This window comes from Balaenoptera borealis (assembly GCF_965194805.1).
Source record: "Balaenoptera borealis genome assembly, chromosome: 7".
Lineage (NCBI taxonomy): Eukaryota > Metazoa > Chordata > Mammalia > Artiodactyla > Balaenopteridae > Balaenoptera > Balaenoptera borealis.
Genome location: NC_138864.1, coordinates 115365753 through 115386750, shown reverse-complemented (window position 1 = coordinate 115386750; position 20998 = coordinate 115365753). Strand labels below are relative to the sequence as shown.

The following is a 20998-nucleotide window of genomic DNA, read 5'->3' as shown; positions in this document are numbered from 1 at the left end:
CAGTACTGTCTGGGTGTCTCAATGGTCTAAGTCAGTGCTTGTGGGACTTCAGTGTGATTAAATCATTTGGGGATCTTGTTGAAAGGTGGATTTTGATTCAGTAGAACTTGGGTGGGGCCTGACATTCTAAATTTGTGACAAGCTCCCAGATAATGGGGAAGCTGCTGGTTCTCCCGCCACATTTTGAACAGCAAAGATTTAAATCTCTGCCCTGCAGTACGGTAGCCACTAGTCATGTGTGGCTATTCAAATTTAAATTAATTAAAGTAAAGTAAAATAGAACATTTAGTTTCTTAAGTCTTATTACCTATATTTCAAGTGTTCATTAGTCATGTATGGCTTACATTTTAGGAAGCTCGGATTATAGAACAATTCCATCATCATAGAAAGTACTATCAGACCTAAATCATCAGTCTTAAAGTGAAGAGGATTTTTATCTCTTTCTTTGTAGAGTTGTTTGAAATATACAATTATGAGCTTGTTCCATTCTTTTGTAGTCACAAATCATATAGGTATACATTGGTATGTAAGGCATAGAAGAGAGAAAGCAAGGAACAATTTCATCTAATTTAGTTTGATCAATGGAATTCTCTTTTCTCATTGATTTTATTGTCAGTCCATAGATGTGTTATCCTAATTATTCTTTGTCTCTCAATGGGCAGTCATTTCCACTAAATTTGTATCAGTTTCTTTGCCATTTTTTCCTTGTCCTACATTATTAATGTATACTAGAGGAGACATTGTTTGAAGAAGTATTGCAATAATTTAAAGTATACATGTGCGGGGCTTCCCTGGTGGCGCAGTGGTTGGGAATCCACCTGCCAATGCAGGGGACACAGGTTCAAGCCCTGGCTGGGGAAGATCCCATATGCCGCAGAGCAACTAAGCCCATGTGCCACAACTACTGAGCCTGCGCTGTAGAGCCCGCGCGCCACAGCCACTGAAGCCCACGCACCACAACTATTGAAACCTGTGCGCCTAGAGCCCGTGCTCAGCAACAAGAGAAGCCACTGCAGTGAGAGGCCCGCGCACCGCAACGAAGAGTAGCCCCTGCTCCCTGCAACTAGAGAGAGCCTGCGGGCAGCAACGAAGACCCAACGCAGCCAAAAATAAATACATAAATAAATAAAGTATACAAGTGTATAATTTGTGAAAAAAATCCTCATATTCCCTTTTCCCATCTAGGTGTTTCATCAATTTATATTTTTAAAGTGTACTCTTGAAGCAGGACCAACCTGTATTAGTTACCAAAGGATATGGGCATTGATTTTCATTGAAAGTTCCCTGGATGATTGCTTTTTCTTTACTTTCTGTGAAGTGGAAACACTGACCATTGTCATTTATTTCCAGGAATTTATGCAAATATTCTCACGAGATTCTCTCAGAAGATAACTTCAAGGTCCTGAAAAATCATGCACTCTCTGGACTGAACAAAGAGGAGTTAGCAGTGCTCCTTCTCCAAAATGACCCTTTTTTTATGCCAGAGGTAAGTTCTAATTCCTTAGTTTGAAAAGCAGGGAGAGTGCTGTCGGCAGCGTGGCATCGTGGGTGTGTTGGAATGGGAGCAGAGAAAACTGAGCACCAGGGCCTGCAGGTGGCGGCCAGCAGGTGATTGTTGCTGAGTTATCTGAGAGCTTCCAACAATTTCCTTCCTATTTGAAGTTTTACAAGAATTTGAGTCTGGAATGCTTCCTCCGCTAGGCTGCCAGGGAACCCTGTGCGAGCCAGTGTGATCTGAAGAAATAGCAGTAGGACTAAGTGATGCCTTACATCCGAGTGACCTCCTGGAAGAGGTGGGCTTTGAGGCAAGGTTTTGGAAGATGACAGGGTGTATTGGCTGAGGCTAAGTTATTGGAACAAAGAGACCTCAAAGTGCAGTGATTCAAATAAAATATTACTTTGTTTCTCTATCACTTGACAGTCTGGATCAGGGGTCATTAAACCATGGTCCATGGGCCAAATCCCACCTGCCACCTGTTTTTGTAGTTTAACTGGAACACAGCCACCCCCATTCATTTATATATTGTCTATTGTCGCTTTCTCATACAAGAGTGAGTTGAGTATTTGCAACAGAGACTGAATGGCATGCAAAGCCTAAACTATTTACCATTTGATCCTTCACAGAAATAGTTCACTGACTTTTGGTCTTGCCCAGATGTAGGCAGCTAGGTATCCGATGGTCAGGCAGCTAGATTCCACGATGTCATGCAGGGACTCAGGCCAGTAGGTCAGCCTTATTATCTTATATATAAAATATCCATTCTATTATTGGACCAGTAGATAATCTCTGTTCTCTTTTAACATGTGGCTTCCTCCTCCAGGTACAAGGAGACTCTTCTCACTGTCATCATTTTCTAACCAACAGGAATGTAGAGAGGGAGTAAGTGAAAGGCAAGCAGCTTTCTTTTTTAAAAGATGCGACTTGGACATTGTAAAAAGCGCATCTGCTCCATCTCATTCGCCAGAACTTATCACATGATCACATTTAGGTAGAAGGGAGGCTGGGAAATGTAGTTTCTGGCTGGGTAGCTAGCTGTCCAGCTAAAACTTGGAAGCTTCTATTATTAGAAGAAAGGTAAGGACAATGGCAGATAATTAACAGTTTCATCCACACAGGACTATTGACTTGAAAATCAGAGGATGCTTTTTAAAGAATGGTATCTGACCTGAGAAAAACCCTTGTGTAGAGAAGTTAGCCTCACACTGAAAGAGAGGCACAGAAACATAATGGAAGACTCAAGTGGAATGCGTGGAAGGGACCGAGATTAAGATAAGTAAAGGTGGGGACTTTCCTGGTGGTCCAGTGGTTAAGAATCCGCCTTCCAACGCAGGGGACTCGGGTTTGATCCCTGGTCGGGGAACTAAGATCCCACATGCTGCGGGACAACTGAGCCCACGCATGCCACAACTAGAGAGAAGCCCGCATGCCGCAACTAAGACCTGACGCAGCCAAAAATAGATAAGTAAATAAATATATATATATATATTTTTAAAAGATAACCAAGGTTGAAATTCAGATGTGCTTTTATATATGACAAGATAGCTATTAGAGATATCTGGGGGGTTAAACATCTTTTGACTCTAAGCTCAGTGTGTTTCCCTGAGGACTTAGAAAACTTAGGACATGAGGGGTGATTTTGAGTTGATCACTGAGCTCAAGAGAGATAGGAATGCAAGGCAGTCTGTAAAAATGTCTTCAGAGACGGAGAGAGTGGAGGAGGACTATATGTGCTGTTTCCCCAGGCATTCTTTCATTTAGGTACTTAGATTTCTCCCTCTCTCTCTCTCTCTCTCTCTCTCTCTCTCTCCGTTTCCAGGAGCCTAGGTTAGAGGTCTTGTCTTGGGATCCCTATGGCCCTTGGCCTGTGTGCCAGCTCAGTCCCTCCTGGCTACCAGCATGGGGAAACGGCTTACACACCAACTCGTTAAAGGTCCCGTTGACTAACAGAGCCACCCCCTCCTTTTCCTTTCATGTGAAGGGATGACGACAGGTGAAGTCTTGTTATGACCCTTGAGAGGAGTGTCCCTGGGGTCCAACCTTAGTCTAGTGTTAAACTTGGAAGTTTGGAAAGGTCCCTCGTCAGGTCTGCTGTCTGCTTCTGTTCTCCAAAATCACCAAGGACTTTCTATATCACGTCCCTGGAGAATAAGGGGAGTGACGGCTCTTCCTTTCTCTAGGGAAGAACCTACTAGAAGGTGCTGTTGTGATGGATCCCATTGACAAAAGCGCTGGGAGGGTCCTCGTAGGAAAATGCTGTTGTCATCCTTTATCACACAGAGAGTCTGAAGTGTCATCTGAGGTTCCCTTTCCCTTTTAAGAATTCAGTACCCATGCTTAGTGGGTGGGGTGGGAAGGCTTGTGCTTGAAGTTTATTTTTAGCCAATAACTTAATTGCCATTTACCACTTGTCAGGGGTAGGATCACAGACTAGCAGACTGCACTGCTTCCTGAACCAGAGGTCTGAGGCGCTGGTTCCTGTAGTGGAAAATCAACCAGAGCATCAATAACATAAGTCTCTATTTGACAATTTGGGGCAAGAGTAGTCTCTCAAGGAGTGTTTTAACTTGGGTGAGTAGGGCAGAATATTTTCAAGGTTTTAGCAGGAGGGGGTCAGCCAGAGTTCAGCTAGTTCCAAGGATCGTTGGTCAAGGATGGTCCTTCCATGTCTCTCAGAGTCTTGACTCTGCCACTAACCACCTCTGTGGTCTTGGACATTTCATCCTTCTGCGTCTCACTTTACTTATTGTTTGTTTTGCATTCATTCAACTAACACTCAGGAGTTCCTACAAGGGCGGGCTTCTGAAGGCGGCAGTGGACCAGACACACTGGCTGCCCTCAAAAGCTTAAAATGTTCACACTCTTCCACCTTGCCTTGACCTGTGAGAACATAAAAGCATCAGGCAAATCTGACTTCCTCGTATAGAAACTTGTGTAACTGAGATGTATTTATTAAAAGGAAGAAATGATTTCATTTGTTCTGGCAGGAGCATTCTTACTAAAACATCAGCATAGAACTAGGAATGTTAACCAAAGTATCATTTGTGAAGTTGCTAATTATTCTTGTTTCATTCAAGCCTCTAGAACACTGGTTCTCAAGCTTTAAATGTGTGTCAGAATCACCTGGAGGGTTTGTCAAACCCAGACTGCTGGGCCTCTGGCCGCTCTGACTCTGTAGATATGGGGAAGGGCCCAAGGAGTTGTATTTCTTTTTTTTTTTTTAAAATTAATTAATTAATTAATTTATGGCTGTGTTGGGTCTTCGTTTCTGTGCGAGGGCTTTCTCTAGCTGCGGCAAGTGGGGGCCACTCTTCATCGCGGTGCGCGGGCCTCTCACTATCGCGGCCTCTCTTGTTGCGGAGCACAGACTCCAGACGCGCAGGCTCAGCAATTGTGGCTCACGGGCCCAGCTGCTCCGCGGCACGTGGGATCTTCCCAGACCAGGGCTTGAACCCGTGTCCCCTGCATTGGCAGGCAGATTCTCAACCACTGTGCCACCAGGGAAGCCCTAGAAGTTGTTTATATGGCTTAAATCATGGTTGTTAGAGTCTGAATCCGTGTCTTTGCCACTTGGATACATCATAGTGGGCCATGTTGACCTGGTTTGCTCAGAGACCATTGAAACAACTTATAAATGCTTTCATCTTTAAGCTTCTTCATGTAATGATTCAAACATTTGCATCACATTTCATATTTTGCACAACACATTTACGTATTTTATTATTTAATCTGCTCGACAACTTGGTTAGGTGAGGAGAGCAAATATTTTCCTTCTTTACATCATAGGAAAGCGAGGCTGGGAGCCAGTAAGTAATTCAGACGTGAGGTCACATGTAGCTGCTTCCAGGGCTGCAGACTTCAACCAGCATCTTCTAGTCCTGTATCATCTGGTCTGGCCTCAGTGACAGTGTTTCTTCTGCTCTCCTTTCAGTAAGAACTACATCTCTGTAGAGCTAGATATGTAGATATACCTATTTACATAGGAATATACAAATTATCTGCTTCAGTTGATCTTTTGAGAAACTGACATTCTGCCTAGCTGAGACTAGATTCTAGACTCCCAGCAGTTGTAGGCAAGACCCACATGTCCTCTTTTGAATAATTAATTAATTAATTAATTAGTTTTGTTGCACTGGGTCTTAGTTGCAGCAGGCGGGCTCCTTAGTTGCAGCTCGCCAGCTCCTTAGTTGCAGCACGTGGGCTCCTCAGTTGCGGCTCGCAGGCTCCTTAGTTGTGGCACACTGGCTCCCTAGTTGCGGCATGCGAACTCTTAGTTGTGGCATGCATGCGGGATCTAGTTCCCTGACCAGGGATTGAACCTGGGCCCCCTGGATTGGGAGCACGGAGTCTTAACCACTGCGCCACCAGGGAAGTCCCCACATGTCCTTTTTTTTGGCTGCACTGCACGGCCTGCAGGATCTTAGTTTCCCAACCAGGGACCGAAGCGCGTGGAGTCTTAAACACTGGACCGCCATGGAAGTCCCTCCACATGTCCTTTTAATAGAACAATGAATTGATATCCAAAGACAGGCCTTCCTCTTTGGGGTTCCTTTATAATGTAGGGCTCCCTTTGGGTCCTGTTTGGTTCTATGTGTAGCTAGCCGTCTTATGTTGATTCTTCCAAAGGAGGTTAATCAAATTCAAGTTTCTTTTACTTAGTTTGTAGGCCTCTTCTGCCCCAAATAAGTCATCGATTGAATAGAACTCATCAAAGATTGTGGAATACACATGCATTTTTTTCCTTTGCTATATCTCTGCTTGCTTCTGATTTTTTTTTCTTATCAGGAAGTAAGAAAAGCTGCGTTTTATTATTTATTTATTTAATTAATTAATTTTTATCAGAGTATAGTTGATTTACACTGTTGTGTTCGTTTCTGCTGTAACAGCAAAGTGAATCAGTTATATATATACATATATCCACTCTTTTTTAGATTCTGTTCCCATATAGATCATTACAGCCGATATTTGTATATAAACTTTCCTTAAAGTGTGGCACATAGAGAAACATGTTTTATCTCCGGCTATTGTTTCTTCCTTCTGTAGATATGCAAAAATTATAAGGGAGAGGGTGGAAAACAGACTTGTAACCAGCGGCCACCGTGTGAAAGGCTCCACGTCTGTGAACACTTTACCCGAGGGAATTGTGGTTATGCCAACTGCTTCCGGTCCCATAACCTGATGGACAGAAAGGTGCTGGCCATCATGAGGGAGCATGGGCTGAGCTCAAGTGTGGTCCAGAACATCCAGGACATCTGCAACAGCAGGCACCGCCAGAAGAAACCCTCTGGGTGGAGAGGTAAATGCGGTCTACTTTTTAATTACTAGAACAAACAGAAATAAACAGAAATCGCAAGGAGAGAGAAACTCTACCTATACTCACTCTACCTCATCACATAAAACTCTTATTTTCACTTTCATACGTTGTCCATATGCATACATAATTTTTACGTAATTATGATCATAGTATATGTGTGATTTTGCAACTCGATTTTCATGCTAAGCACTATCTCCCCCCACCATCAGATTTTTTTAAATGTTTACCATTTTTCTAAAAGCTAATTGATAAAACTTTTTTAAAGAGGAAAATAATAAAAATTTAACAGATGGACTAGGTGTTGATATTTTGTCATGGTTGTTTTATCACTTTCTCTCCATACATGTGGACATCTAGACACTCACACACACATCACGTCTTTGTGGTTAAAGCATTTGAGGTATGCAGTCATCGGGAGACTTCACACCTAAATATATCAGCATCGGCCTCCTCTAAACAAGGCTGTTCTCTTACATAACCACGCTACAACTAACACAGGACTCTTAGTATTAATGCAACACTGTGTACAATTTAATTTACAGTCTTCAGTACTATTCATTTGAGATTTGTTTATTTATTTATTTATTTTTTTATAAATTTATTTATTTATTTATTTATTATTTATTTTTGGCTGTGTTGGGTCTTCGTTTCTGTGCGAGGGCTTTCTCCAGTTGTGGCGAGTGGGGGCCACTCTTCATCACGGTGCGCGGGCCTCTCACTGTCGCGGCCTCTCCCGTTGCGGAGCACAGACTCCAGACGCGCAGGCTCAGTAGTTGTGGCACACGGGCTTAGTTGCTCCGCAGCATGTGGGATCTTCCCAGACCAGGGCTCGAACCCGTGTCCCCCGCACTGGCAGGCGGACTCTCAACCACTGCGCCACCAGGGAAGCCCGAGATTTGTTTATTTTTATTTTTTAAATTTGGTAAAATATAAAAGTGGCCATTTTAATCATTTTAAAGTGTACAGTTCGATGGCATTATGTTCACATTGTTGTGCAAGCATCACCATCATCCATCTCCAGACCTTTATCATCTTTCCAAACTCAAACTCTGCAGCCATCAAACAATAACCCTGTTTTCTCCTCCTTCCAGCCCCTGACAACTACCATTCTACTTTCTGTCTCTATGAATTTGACTACTCTAGCACCTTCATAGAAGTGGAATCATACAGTGGTTGTCTTTTTGTGAGTGACTGTTTAAGTTACCATAATGTCTGCAAGGTTCATCCAATCCATGTTGTAGCATGCTAGAATTTCCTGCCTTTTAAAAAAAAGAATACATACATGTAATTTTTTCCAATTGTGGTAGAAATACACATAACATAAAATTTACTCTTTTAACCATTTTTAAGTGCTCAGTGGCATTAAGTCCATTTACATTGTTGTGCAACCAATCTCCAGAACTTTCTTCATCTTGCAGAACTGAAACTCTGCCCCCATTAAACAGCGCCTCATTCTCTCCTCCCCTAGAGCCCTGTGTCGGCCACCAATCTAGTTTCTGTCTCTATGAATCTGATGACTGTAGGGAACTCCTAGAAGTGGAATCACACAGTGTTTATCTTTTTGTGACTGGCTTATTTCACTTGGCGTAATGTCCTTCTTTTTGGGTGGGGGGCACTCCACCGCATGGCTTGTGGGCTCTTAGCTCCCCGGCCAGGGATTGAACCTGCGCCCTCGGCAGTGAGAGCACGGAGTCCTAACCACTGGACCACCGGGGACCTCACTTGGCATAATGTCCTTAAAATTCATTCATGTTGTAGCCTGTTTGAAAATTGCCTTCCTTTTTAAGGCTGAATACTATTTCACTGAATGGATATACCACATTTTGTTCATCCATTCATCTGCTGATGGACACTTGGGTTGCTTCTACCTTTTGGCTGTTGTGAATTATGCTGCTATGAACGTGGGTGTACAAATATCTCTTTGAAACCCTGCTTTCAGTTTTTTTGAGTATATACCCTGAAGTGGAATTGCTGGATCACATGGTAATTCTGTGTTAAATATTTCAGGAACTGCCATACCGTTTTCCACAGTGGCTGCACCATTTTACATTCCCACCAGCAAAGCACTAGGGTCTCAATTTCTCCACCTCCTCACCAGCACTTGTTATTTTCTGGGTTTTTTTGGATAATAGCCATCCTATTATGATCAGTGAAGTGATCAGTACAATTTCTTAAGCATTTTCATATTGTTTAATGGAATTAACACTTGCAGTTTTTAATGTCTTTATGAAGCAGATATAGAGGAGATGAATTTTATGAAGCAAGTAGAATATATAACTCTAAGATTCTGTGAGAGAATCTTTTTATATTTGAGAAATGCTTTATCATTTACAAGGGACTTTCACCTAAAACATCTCATCATTGTTTCTCAGCAAAGCTGTGAAGCAAGGCAGGTGTATTATTGGCCTCACTTAATGGATAAGGAAACTGAGGCTTGGAAATTTTAAGTGACTTTTTTTTTTTTTAATTAATTTATTTATTTGGCTGCGTTGGGTCTTCATTGCGCCGCTGGGCTTTCTCTAGTTGCGGCGAGCGGGGGCTACTCTTCGTTGCAGTGCGCGGGCTTCTCGTTGCAGAGCACAGGCTCTAGGCACGTGGGCTCAGTAGTTGTGGCTCAGGGGCTCTGTAGTGCAGGCTCAGTAGTTGTGGTGCGCGGGCTTAGTTGCTCCACGGCATGTGGGATCCCCCTGGACCAGGTCTCGAACGTGCGTCCCTTGCTTTGGCAGGTGGATTCTTAACCACTGCACCACCAGGGAAGTCCCTTAAGTGACTTCTATTGCGAGCAGCCTTAAATCATTTTTAGAAGAGTGAAGGGTAATACTATGAATCAAGAAAAGTGATGTTTTCAGGGCCTCACAGGACTCGAGAGGAGCAGAGCTCATGTGTTCTGATTCCACATCTCGTGTTTTCTCTCCTGCACGACAATGCCCTCTCGACAGGGGAACATCTGGAAGGACGGGTTTTGGTGTAGTTTCTCAATATAAATTTATTGTATGCGAGAGGGAGTTTTCTTTGTTGTCACTTCTAGTTAATCTACTTAGTTGATGGGAGGAGGAGGCTTGCTTGTACTGCATTCCTGCTGCCCCCTGGGTTTGGAAGAGAAAGGACCTCTCTTCCTCCTCTTTCCCACACACAATCTCACAACTCACACACCACACACACACGCTCCAGCCACATGCACACAAAAACAACCACTTGCATACGTACATACCCCACACATACGCAAACTTCATGCACGCACAACACGTGTAACACATGCACAGGACACACTTCACACATGCCACACAAACACACCTGCAGTCACACCACACAGACTTCACACTTGTGCATGCCGCATACACCATACATGCATATCTCACCAGCCAACACACGTCACACACCATGCATGCAACCACACACACACATACACCCCTCACATGTATACCACACATGCGTATCACACACACACATACATGCACACACTTCATGCATGCACACACACCCAGCACAGCACATCCCACATGTAAACATCACACGCATGCACACCGCACTTTGTACGTACTCACGAACACACGTGCTCACTCCCTCCCTCCTCTCTGCTTCCCGGGGGTGTGACTTACCACGTTTCTAGGGAGAGGCCAATTTTTCTTTTTTGGATATTGCTCATTTAAGCTTGGGCATTTGGGGGGCTGGATGAACAATTCTGGAAAATTCTCAAGCTTCAGTGAAATCAGACCTTTATTGTAGTTTCTTTTGTTGTTGTTGTTTTAAGTATCGTGAATCCGTAACTTAGGTACACCTGTATCACAGTATGGGCAAACTCTAAATGATTTTGGGGAACTCCTCCCTGATTTGCACTAGTCTGTCTCTCCATTTACCCTAGTGGTGAGTGACTTGAACTAGAGAATTGTGGACAGCCCCACCTAAGAGTGTGGGCATTTGGGGGCCACAGCTAAGTCCCACGAGAGAAGCCAAGCAGAGCCAGTGTCAGTTCGACCTTTATCCTAGGTCATAGGTGGTGTTTTCTGCAGGGCTGGCAGGATGACAGTTTCCTCCGTTGTCATAAGCACCTTCTCGAGATTTTCACACAAAAGTAGTTTGATAGAACTTCGATAGCAAACCTGGAAAAGCTGAGGCGGAACAGGGCAGGGAAGTTGGTCACGTTAGCACTGACTTCCGTTGTTTGGTTTTTCTTTCCCAGCTCCTCCTTCGCATCGCAGAGACGCGGCGTACAGAGGGAGAAGCAAGAGCAGAGACCGGGGCAGCGGGGAGGCTCTTCCATCTGCTGCAGCTTCTGCCCAGAGGTCCTGCCCCCCGAGTCCAGATCCCACCGGCCGCCGGTCTCCCCCGGATGATGCGCCTGTCGAGGATCTTGCCCACAAGTTCACGCATTTGGGAAGTCAGGAGTGCCCTCCGCCTTCCTCAGGCTCGTCCGCGGCTGCCAATCTTGGAGGCACCGGTCAAGGGGGAGCAAGCCAGAGGTTTGCAGAGAATGGCGCTCCAGCGGATCTTTTCTATGGGAATCACAGCAATACTTACTTCACTTTTGATTCGACGTCAGCTCCCAAGTGGAAAGGCCCCGCCTCCTGGCAGAATGACCAAGACACTGGTAGAGAGAGTTTGTTTTCTCCCAGTCAGGCTGTCTCCTTCTCGCCTCTTGGTTCTCCGCAAACACCTGAAACCATCACCACCAGAAAGAGCACGGCCATCCTTTCCTCGGACTGCGTGAACACGGCAGGCAGACGTGGGAATCAAGACAGCCAGCATTTCCCGCTTTTTAATAATAACGTCGATGGCATGGCCACAGATGCCGCTTCCGTGAGATCGTTAAATTACAAAACCACAGCCAGTAGGCAGAGAGAAAAATCGTTACCTAGGGGTCAGGACACCGGAGTGACTCGCAGTCATCTGCAGGCCGCTGGCCAAATGACAGCTGCCGACGATGGGGCCATGGCCTTTGCTAATGGTAAACACACAGAGAAGACATTCTGGGCTAGTCTGTCCACAGTGCCACCAAATGGCTCTAGTAAAGTGATAGATGAAACTACCGATGTAGGTAAAACTGCTGCCACCGGGTTTTGGCTTCACATCGGCAGTCAGTGGGGAGAAAGACGTGTTACGCTCTGAAAGTCAGAGGCTGACAAGCCAGGTCTTACCCACACATGGGGAGACCACTGCCCCGACACAAAGCAGCACTCACTCTGCCCAAGGTCCCTCATTTTACACCTTCCTTAAGCAACAGAGCTGCAGCCTAGGGGACCCATGGTCGGAACTCTGCTCAAATCTCTGTTACCCCTGCCAGTGAGATTACAACAAGGGCTCAGGCTGGGCTCTGTGTGAGTCACTGAGAGACAGAGAGGGGCCCCATGTGTCATGTCTGCAGCAGAGCAGCTAGGGCTAGTGGTTTCTCTTTGGATGTCCCTTAGCAGTATTAAAGAGCAAAGGGGGTTTTGGTTAAGGAGCAGTACTGAGGAGGAGGTTGACATATGAAGGTGGAAGGACCAACCCTAGAACTGTATAGAATAAGTTGCTACATTTATTGAGAACAGGAATAGTTCAACTATGGTTTAAGAAATAAACATAACTCTCAGGTGACCCAGATGTTCATGTTTGCTTTCATGTCTAGGCTCTCATGAGCAGTACATGAATCATAAGAATTTTCTTGAACGTGGCCCCCATTTCAGATATTCTTCCCCACTGTAAGACCAGATATCTTGATTTTCGGTTTGAATATTAGGATCAGCACACATGCATCCTCTTTTGTTTTGTAGATTCCGTATCTGACGTTGCGAGTACCGTATGTTCTACGAGGGATGAACATGGCTCAAACGAAATTTGTCTTGACCATCTGTATAAGGGTTGTCAACTTAGTGAGTAACTTACTTAAGGACTTTCTAGAGCAGAAATTTTATTAATAGTAGTATAGCTAACATTTACTGTGTACTGTGTGTCAGGTGCAATGCTAAGAATCTTACATTCATCTTCTTTAAACTTCAAATCAACCCTAGGTTCTGTTGTTAACCCATTTTGCAGATGCACAAACCACCCACTTCACCACCGCATGATATTATACTTTCTCCTTTTACAATTCAGTTTTAGGTGAACTGTTATACTTAATCAGGGACCCATCTTTTTACACACTAAAAGCAAACAAAAGTATCCTAGCAGACACATTTTCAAAGTTTGTGTCCTGTCATGATTTAGGCATTGCCTCTCTTCTGGGCCATGGGCTCTAGTCGCCCCTCACGTGTGTACTGAGGGACCCGTGCTCCACACGACCAATGTCTCGTGTGTCGTTCCGGTCAATGAGCCACACCTGTCCACACTGTTGCCTCCCACCAGGATTCCTGCAGAAATATTTCCCATGGAGCTGCTTGGGACACACTCTCACTGCCCTCTCACTCTTACACCACTCTTTCCCTTTCATGCCTCCACCCCGGGCCTAGGCATCATGTCTGATTCATTTGCTTGATTACTTAGTGGTCTTAGACGCATTCACCTTGTGTCTGAAGAGGAGATTCTGCCCTGCGTTCCCTAAATCAAAAATCTTTAACTTTAAAATATTTTCTTTTTAATTATGGTAAAATACTCATAACAGATTTTACCATCTTAACTATTTTTAAGTGTACAGTTCAGTAGGGTTCATTACATTCGTATTGTTGTGCAACCAATCTCCAGAATTGTTTTTATCTTGTAAAGCTGAGACTCTGTACCCATTAAACAGCAACTCCTTTCCCCCTTCTGGCAGCGAAGCCCCTGGCAGCCGCCATTTTGGTTTCTGTCTATAAGTATGACTTCTCTACGACCCTCATATGAATGAACTCACACAGTATTTGTCTTTTTCGGACACTGGCTTATTTCACTTAGTACAATGTCCTCAAGGTTCATCCATGTTGTAGCCGTTGTGAGAATTTCCTTCCTTTTTAAGGCTGAATACTATTCCATTGTATTCTATCACATTTTGTTTATCCATTCATCCATTGATGGGCATTTGAGTTGCTTCTACCTTTGCCTGTTGTGTATAATGCTGCTATGAACACAGGTGTACAAATATCTGTTTGAGATTTGCTTTCAGTACTTTTGGGTATATACCCAGAAGTGGAATTGCTGGATTATATGGTAAATCTATGTTTAAGTTCTCGAGGAACTGCCGCACAGTTTTCCATAGCAGCTGTATCATTTTATATTTTCACCAGCAATGCACGAGGGTTCCAGTTTCTCCACATCCTTGCCAACACTTGTTAATGTGTTTTTGTTTGTTTGTTTGTTTGTTTATAGCAGCCATTCTAATGGGTGTGAAGAAGGTTTTACTTTTTGAATCAGCCAAATCCCAGGCAGTGCCGCTTTGGATTTCCTTGTGATGTCTAAGTCTGCCTCTTTTTGTTCTAAAGCAGTAACACATCTTTTAGACATTTCAAAACGGTTGGAACATAATGCAAATTGTGAAAAATAGAACTGTTTTCTGTACTCCTGTATTATGGACTTCTAACATTAATTCATTCTTCAGCAAGCATTCATTGAATGGTCATCTTTTTCATGCCCAGCCCTCTGCCAGTGAAGCAAGGGAGAAGTAAGCTAAACAATGATGCAGGCCTTTTTTCAATGAGTTTGTCGTTAAGGTGGGGCATCAAAACATCCACAAATTTGGGAATTCCCTGGCGGTCCAGTGGTTAGGACTCCATGCTCTCACTGCCGTGGGCCGGAGTTCAATCCCTGGTTGGGGAACTAAGATCCCACAAGCTGCACGATGCGGCCAAAAACAAACAAACAAAAACAAACAAACAAAACATCCACAAATTAGAAAACTGCGTAAAATGAGTAAATACATAAATAAAGCACAGACTGAGTCCCGAGCGCTGGCTGAGGGAATACAGAACACAAGTCAGTTCAGAAGAGCGCGAGATACTGAGGGAATTCTTCTGGAAGAGATGAATTTTAGGCCAGGGCTTCAAGGAAACACAACAGCAGCTGCCTATGCTGGAGAGCAGTTTGTCTCAGTAAATCCACATGTGGGGTGCAGAAAGGGTAACTGTAAATTTATAATGATCTCAGATTTCCATGTGGGTAACATGGCTTTTTGCGGAGCAGAGAATTTTGTTTTCTGATGAGTCTCCATGGGTAATAATGGAACCTGGAGTTTGGGACAATGCAGGTAGGGGCCAGCATGAGCACAGGTGTAGCTGGGAAATGTGCCTGCAGGGCAGGCAGGATGAGAAAGGCAGGCCTTGATGGGGAGAGTCAGCAGTGAACTTGGCCGAATTGCTCAGACTTCTTTTCTGTCTTTTTAGAGAGCTGCAACAAAGTTCACTTCCACCTGCCCTACCGGTGGCAGATGTTACTTGCAAACACCTGGATGGACCTCCCGCTCATGGAGAATATTGAGAAGGCCTTTTGTGACCCCAAAGTCTGCACGTAAGTTGGTGGCTGGTCTGGCTTGTGAGATGCACAACGTCATCAAAAGAAAGCCCAGTGCTATGCTTATGGGAAGAAGAAAAAGCCATTTTCCTTCAGAATCCCATTCAGGTTAACTCTTGAGATAAAAATGGCAAATGCCTGCTGAGTTAATGAAGAAAAATACATAAGTGGGGCAGGTTTGAAGTCACTCAGAGCCTGGCCAATACGAGGGACTCTGGGAGTATTTGCTAACTCAGGTGAAATAAACAGGGACACAAATATTTGTTTAGTTAATATTTGTCAGTGTGTCCTGCAGAACAACACAATGCGTAGGTTGGTTTGTATTCCTATCAGCTCATCGTAGGACTATTACAGGTACTAAATGATGAGCTCAGAAGAGCTTTGGCTTAATTTCATAGTTTGAGAAAATGATTTGAGTCATTTCATATAGTTCTAGGGCAGGATTTTGTTGTATACTTTAGCATTTTATATCTTCCTCTATGTTCGCTCTTTTCTCTATCCTGGAGGTTTCTAAGAGGCTACCTTCTATTTCTGCTTCTATTAGGGCTGATATGGGTGATACCACCCATGACCATATTTATAAGCTGCATCCTGTTTTACAAGGAAATTCTTTGGGGGGAAAAATACGGATGTGTCGTCGTCTGCAAATTTAGTGAATTTTTGGTGGAGATTCTGTGTTGCTGCATTTTGCCACTAGAGGGTGGCGTCAGCTGTTTTGCTTCTAGGTGTATTTCTCCCCCCAGGTAAATCTGAAGCAGGGTTTTTCAACCTTAGCGCTATTGACTTTTTTTTTTTTTTTTGCTATTGACTTTTGAGACCAGATGATTATTTGTTTTGGGAGGGCAGTTTAGCATCATTCCTGGCTTCCACCCACTGCATGCCAGCTGTGATAAACAAAAATGTTTTTCCGACATTGTCAAATGTTCCCTGGGTCACAAAATCGCTCCTGGTTGAACATCACTGATCTAGGAGGTGTTTCATAGAGCAGTAACTCTTAAACTTTTTGGTCTCAGGAGCCCTATGTAGTCTTAAAATGTATTGAGAATCCCAAAGAACTTCTGTTTATGTGGATTATAGCTATTGATATTTACCATATTAAAAATCACAACTGAGAAAAAAAAAATCACAACTGAGAAAAATTAAATATTTACTGATACATTAAAAATAACAACAATAAACTCATTCATGTTAACATAACATTTTTAGATAATTATATATCTAAATTATATATAGTTATATGCATATATAACTGTATATAAGTAAAACTATAAAAATGACTTTTCTAAAACAAAACAAAACCAAATTCACTGAGAAGACTGAAATTGTTATATATTTTTGCAAATCTCTTTATTGTGAAATCAAACATCATGTAGCCTCTGGAAAACTCCATTGTGCACCTGTGAGGGTATGAAGGTGAAAAAGGCAGGTGATGTCTTAATATTATTATGAAAATAACTTTGACCTTGCTGGCTCCCTGAAAAGGTCTTGGACCACACTTTGATAACTATTTTAATAATAACTGAAAAAAACTGACCTACTGTGAGTTTCTAACTGACTTTCTAACAAACATTGAGCCAATCCATTGTTTTGTGTGGGCACAGTTGTCTATGGGGGATATTTTTTGAGGGAAGAACACATTTTGTGCCACCATTAAATATGTGGGGTAGGCAGGTTGCATTACCTCTCTGTAGTTCAGTGTTTTCTTTTATGTGTAAGACTGAAAGCTGTATAAGGGAAATTCAAAGATCCCTTTCAGCTCTCAAGGTTTAATTCTATCCTCTTATTAGGGAAGACCAGAGTATAGAAAACAGAAGCATTTTGTTTCAGTGAAGCATTTTGTTAACACAAAACTTTTCCCTCTCAGCGTTTCTATTGGAAATTATAAAATCAGTTTCCAGAAGATGACTTGTGATTATAATCCCGTCCGACGTCTCTCCACGCCTTCATCTGTCACAATGCCGGCCAGTTCTCTCTTTACCACAAAATGGATTTGGTACTGGAGAAATGGATATGACAAATGGGTTCAATATGGAGAGAAGGTGAGTACCATTCCTCCTTGTGGACCCTCTTGTATAAACTTGTCAACTTCAGAAGAAACTAGTAGTATAGTGTCTGACACCTATGTGGTTACCCATGGAGCATGGACGTGGTAGAGGAAGTGGTGCTTTTTTACATTATACCCAGCAAGCATGGACTCCGATTGCATCATAAAAAATTATAATTATTTTTAAGGAACTCCTTGATCCATGAGCCAGCCAAATATCCCTCTTTCCTCGCTCTCGGGGACTGGGTTGGAACCTTGAGATAGCTTTCTATGTATTAGTACATAAATGTACAGAGACTACTGCTTTCAGCCAGAAGAGGAGGCAGGAGTGAGAAATCAGAAGACTGATATAGATGGTTACTAGGATGCAGTCAGAGTCTGGATTCAGATGGACTAGAAGATTCTAGACTTACCCGCACAGGGACATAGTAAAGGGAGAGAAGTTTATTTTTTTCAATTTAATTTAATTTTTTTTAACATCTTTATTGGAGTATAATTGCTTTACAGTGGTGTGTTAGTTTCTGCTTTATAACAAAGTGCATCAGTTATACCTATACATACATCCCCATATCTCCTCCCTCTTGCGTCTCCCTCCCACCCTCCCTATCCCACCCCTCTAGGTGGTCACAAAGCACGAGCTGATCTCCCTGTGCTCTGCGGCTGCTTCCCACTAGCTATCTATTTTACATTTGGTAGTGTATATAAGTCCATGCCACTCGGGAGAGAAGTTTAGATAAGCAGAGCTTCTGTCTAGTATCCTTTCTTCCCTTTGATTCATAGGATTAAAGAGAGAGAGAGAGAGAGAGAGAGAGAGGGAGGGAGGGAGTGAGCTTAAGTAGGCAGTGAAATCAGAGTGATGAGAAAGAGAAAAGAAAAGCAAGATGAAGAGTGGCCCCCGCTCGCCGCAACTGGAGAAAGCCCTCGCACAGAAACGAAGACCCAACACAGCCAAAAATAAATAAATAAATTAATTAAAAAAAAAAAAAAAAAGAAAAGCAAGAGACGAAAGTGAAGCCAAAGACAAAGTAGGGACGAGGAAATGCCAGCGTCAGATTCTCTAGGGTTAGAAGTGGATGGGCTATACATTTGGCTCTGCGCCCCCTAGCTACCAAAGCAAGCAAAGAAACACTGTCTGTTATGTGACCCCCTGTGCCTCCATGGAAAGACCATTCCTGTTACTCAGGAGAAGCATGGCTTTTTTTCTGTTGGCGAGGCCTGAGAAAAAGGTCTCCTATGGGGCACACAGAGGGGACCTTGTGTGCTGTGGCGAGTGAGGTCTTCAACCTTGGTCCCCCCATCCCTGCAGTACATGGCGGTTTCCCAGCGGTCTTAGCGGCAGATACACGCTATCAAACAGTCTTTCACAGAACCTACATGAGCGAACTAGGGTGAAGCAGAGCTGCCCTGTGCAAAGAGGACGGGGCTCAGAGCTCTTGGCTTTCCCCTCCTGCGGTGACCTATCAAGCACCTCGGCATGAAAACCCCTGTGATATTTAGCTTTGTACGGGCTCTTCTTATATTTAAGCCGAGGATGATGTCAAAGTGCAGTTCCATAGAAGTGATTCTGTGAGGCGCCTGTGGAAAGAGAAATTATAAACTCAAATTCTTTAGCCTTGGTTATTAAATAAAATAATTAAATAAAACGAAACAAAACGAAATGAAATTAAAATAGTAAACTATAGGTCTCAATGGTTCTTAGGTCAAATACTTGCAATTTTCAGTAAGATAGGGGAGAAAGGTTAGAAAATACTTGTATTCTAGTGACATCATGATCCCAGAGACCAAAAGGAACTTTAAGGGGTAAAAGATCATATTTAAATTTACACAAGTTCTGTCACTCATGTCCCCTAGTAAAACATCAAGAAACTTCCTGATAAAACTTCTTTAATATGAAGTTCTCCCTGGGATATTCAGTCTGTGTTAAATGCACAGTTCTAGAATGTAACTTCCTACCTACGAACACAAAAAATGTTATAGTCATTGAACCTGTGGCACTTGTCTGTTGTAAGAAATGGAATGTGTTCTTTGAGGATGTGAATAAACTCTTACTGTCTCATATTAGTTAGACCCATCATTATATAAATTGAGTGGGCACTTCTGTTATAAAAGGGAAAAAAAAAAAAGAAAGGAAGGAAGGAAAAACAGGCCCTGGGTGTGGTGTTTTCCTTGCTGGTCATCCAAGTAAAATAAAAATGATGGTACCGGGAGATCCGAAACACAGACGTAAGGTGCAGCCTGGTTTCTTTCATAGTTCAATGTATTATGTATTATGGTCCAAGTTTACAGCTGTTTGATGACCTGGTTTGATCCAGTGTACAGGTTAGAATATTTAGAGAACAGAGTGGACTGACTAGCTTTCGGACAGAGCCCTACAGGTTTTATTTCTTGCAACTGAATTTTTAATAAGAGTTGGGCATAGGCCTTCCCTGGTGGCGCAGTGGTTACGAATCTGCCTGCCAATGCAGGGGACACGGGTTCGAGCCCTGGTCCAGGAAGATCCCACATGCCGCGGAGCAACTAAGCCCGTGCGCCACAACTACTGAGCCCGCGTTCCACAACTACTGAAGCCCGCGCACCCTAGAGCCCGTGCTCCACAATAAGAGAAGCCACCGCAATGAGAAGCCTGCGCACCGCAACGAAGAGTAGCCCCCGCTCACCACAACTAGAGAAAGCCCGTGCGCAGCAATGAAGATCCAACACAGCCAAAAAAAAAAAAAAAAAAGAGTTGGACATATATGTATAGCTGATTCACTGTTATAAAGCAGAAACTAACACACCATTGTAAAGCAATTATACTCCAATAAAGATGTTAAAAAAAAAAGAGTTGGGCAACTGAGATTTCCAGGTTAGGAACCTCTCTGGTAGGAACTGGGAGAAATAGAAACTTTTGCCAACAAAGGGTAGATGCATATGTTTGACAGTGAACCCTCTGGAAGGTAGAATTGATATATGGCAGTTCAGGTGCTTAACCAGGACTTGCACCTACATGGATGGTGGGCCAGGAGAGGACGGTGGGCAGCGATGGTGCAGGATGGGGTTACAGCAGGAGTGACTGGAGGGCAGAGCCAGGTAGCAGTCATGGGCTTTGCGTCAGTCAGGGGGTGCAGATCCAGACCCTCAAGATGTTTACCAGCAGATAGCCAAGCTTAGTAGCTGTGAAAGCTGGCCTTTTGGGGCAGGAGTGCGTGACCTGACGGAATTGCCCAGGGCAAAGGCAAGCCATAGCTCTAGAAAGCCGAGATCAAGGCAAACATGTAGGCACAAGACAAAAGCCAAGACCTGGTAACTGAAACTGAGGTATAAGTTCAAGTCTTCTGGGAGAATGCATAATTGAAGGCTCTACCATTCATTCATTCATTCATTCACTCACCCATTCAGAACTGGAGTACAGTGAGGGCAGAGCCAGAGGAATGGACTGGTGAACCATGAGAGGCTGGGCAGATGCTCAGACACTGACTTAATGGCCTCGTTCTGTCCGGTATGACAACCACTCGCCATGTGTGGCTATTTAATTTTTTTTTTTTTTTTCCCCAGAGAAGGATTTATTACTTGCAGCAAGGAAGAAGAACACTGGGGATCTTTCCCAAAGCAATGTCTCTGGGGCTATTTAATTTTAAACTTAAATTAAATTAAGAATCAGTTGTTGTCACACTAGTCACACTTTAAGTGCTCTAGAGCCACATGTGGCTCGTGGCTACCGTATAGGACAACACAGAGAAATTTCCATCGTCAAACAAAGTTCTAGTGA

At 43.4% G+C, this 20998-nt stretch overlaps 1 protein-coding gene and 1 long non-coding RNA gene across 2 annotated transcripts in view; one reads left to right on the top strand and one right to left on the bottom strand.

The window, feature by feature from the left end:
- The window catches only part of LOC309632627, a 364034-nt gene that overhangs the window by 15947 nt on the left and 327089 nt on the right, over positions 1-20998 (bottom strand). The gene's annotated exons all lie outside the window — the stretch shown is intronic.
- The window catches only part of ZC3HAV1 (zinc finger CCCH-type containing, antiviral 1), a 61274-nt gene that overhangs the window by 19204 nt on the left and 21072 nt on the right, over positions 1-20998 (top strand). Inside the window, exons 2-7 of the mRNA XM_082400291.1 lie at positions 1351-1486; positions 6542-6794; positions 10993-11757; positions 12563-12661; positions 15080-15203; positions 17071-17245. Coding sequence (XP_082256417.1) covers positions 1351-1486; positions 6542-6794; positions 10993-11757; positions 12563-12661; positions 15080-15203; positions 17071-17245 — 1552 coding nt within the window. The remainder of the gene's footprint in view (positions 1-1350; positions 1487-6541; positions 6795-10992; positions 11758-12562; positions 12662-15079; positions 15204-17070; positions 17246-20998) is intronic.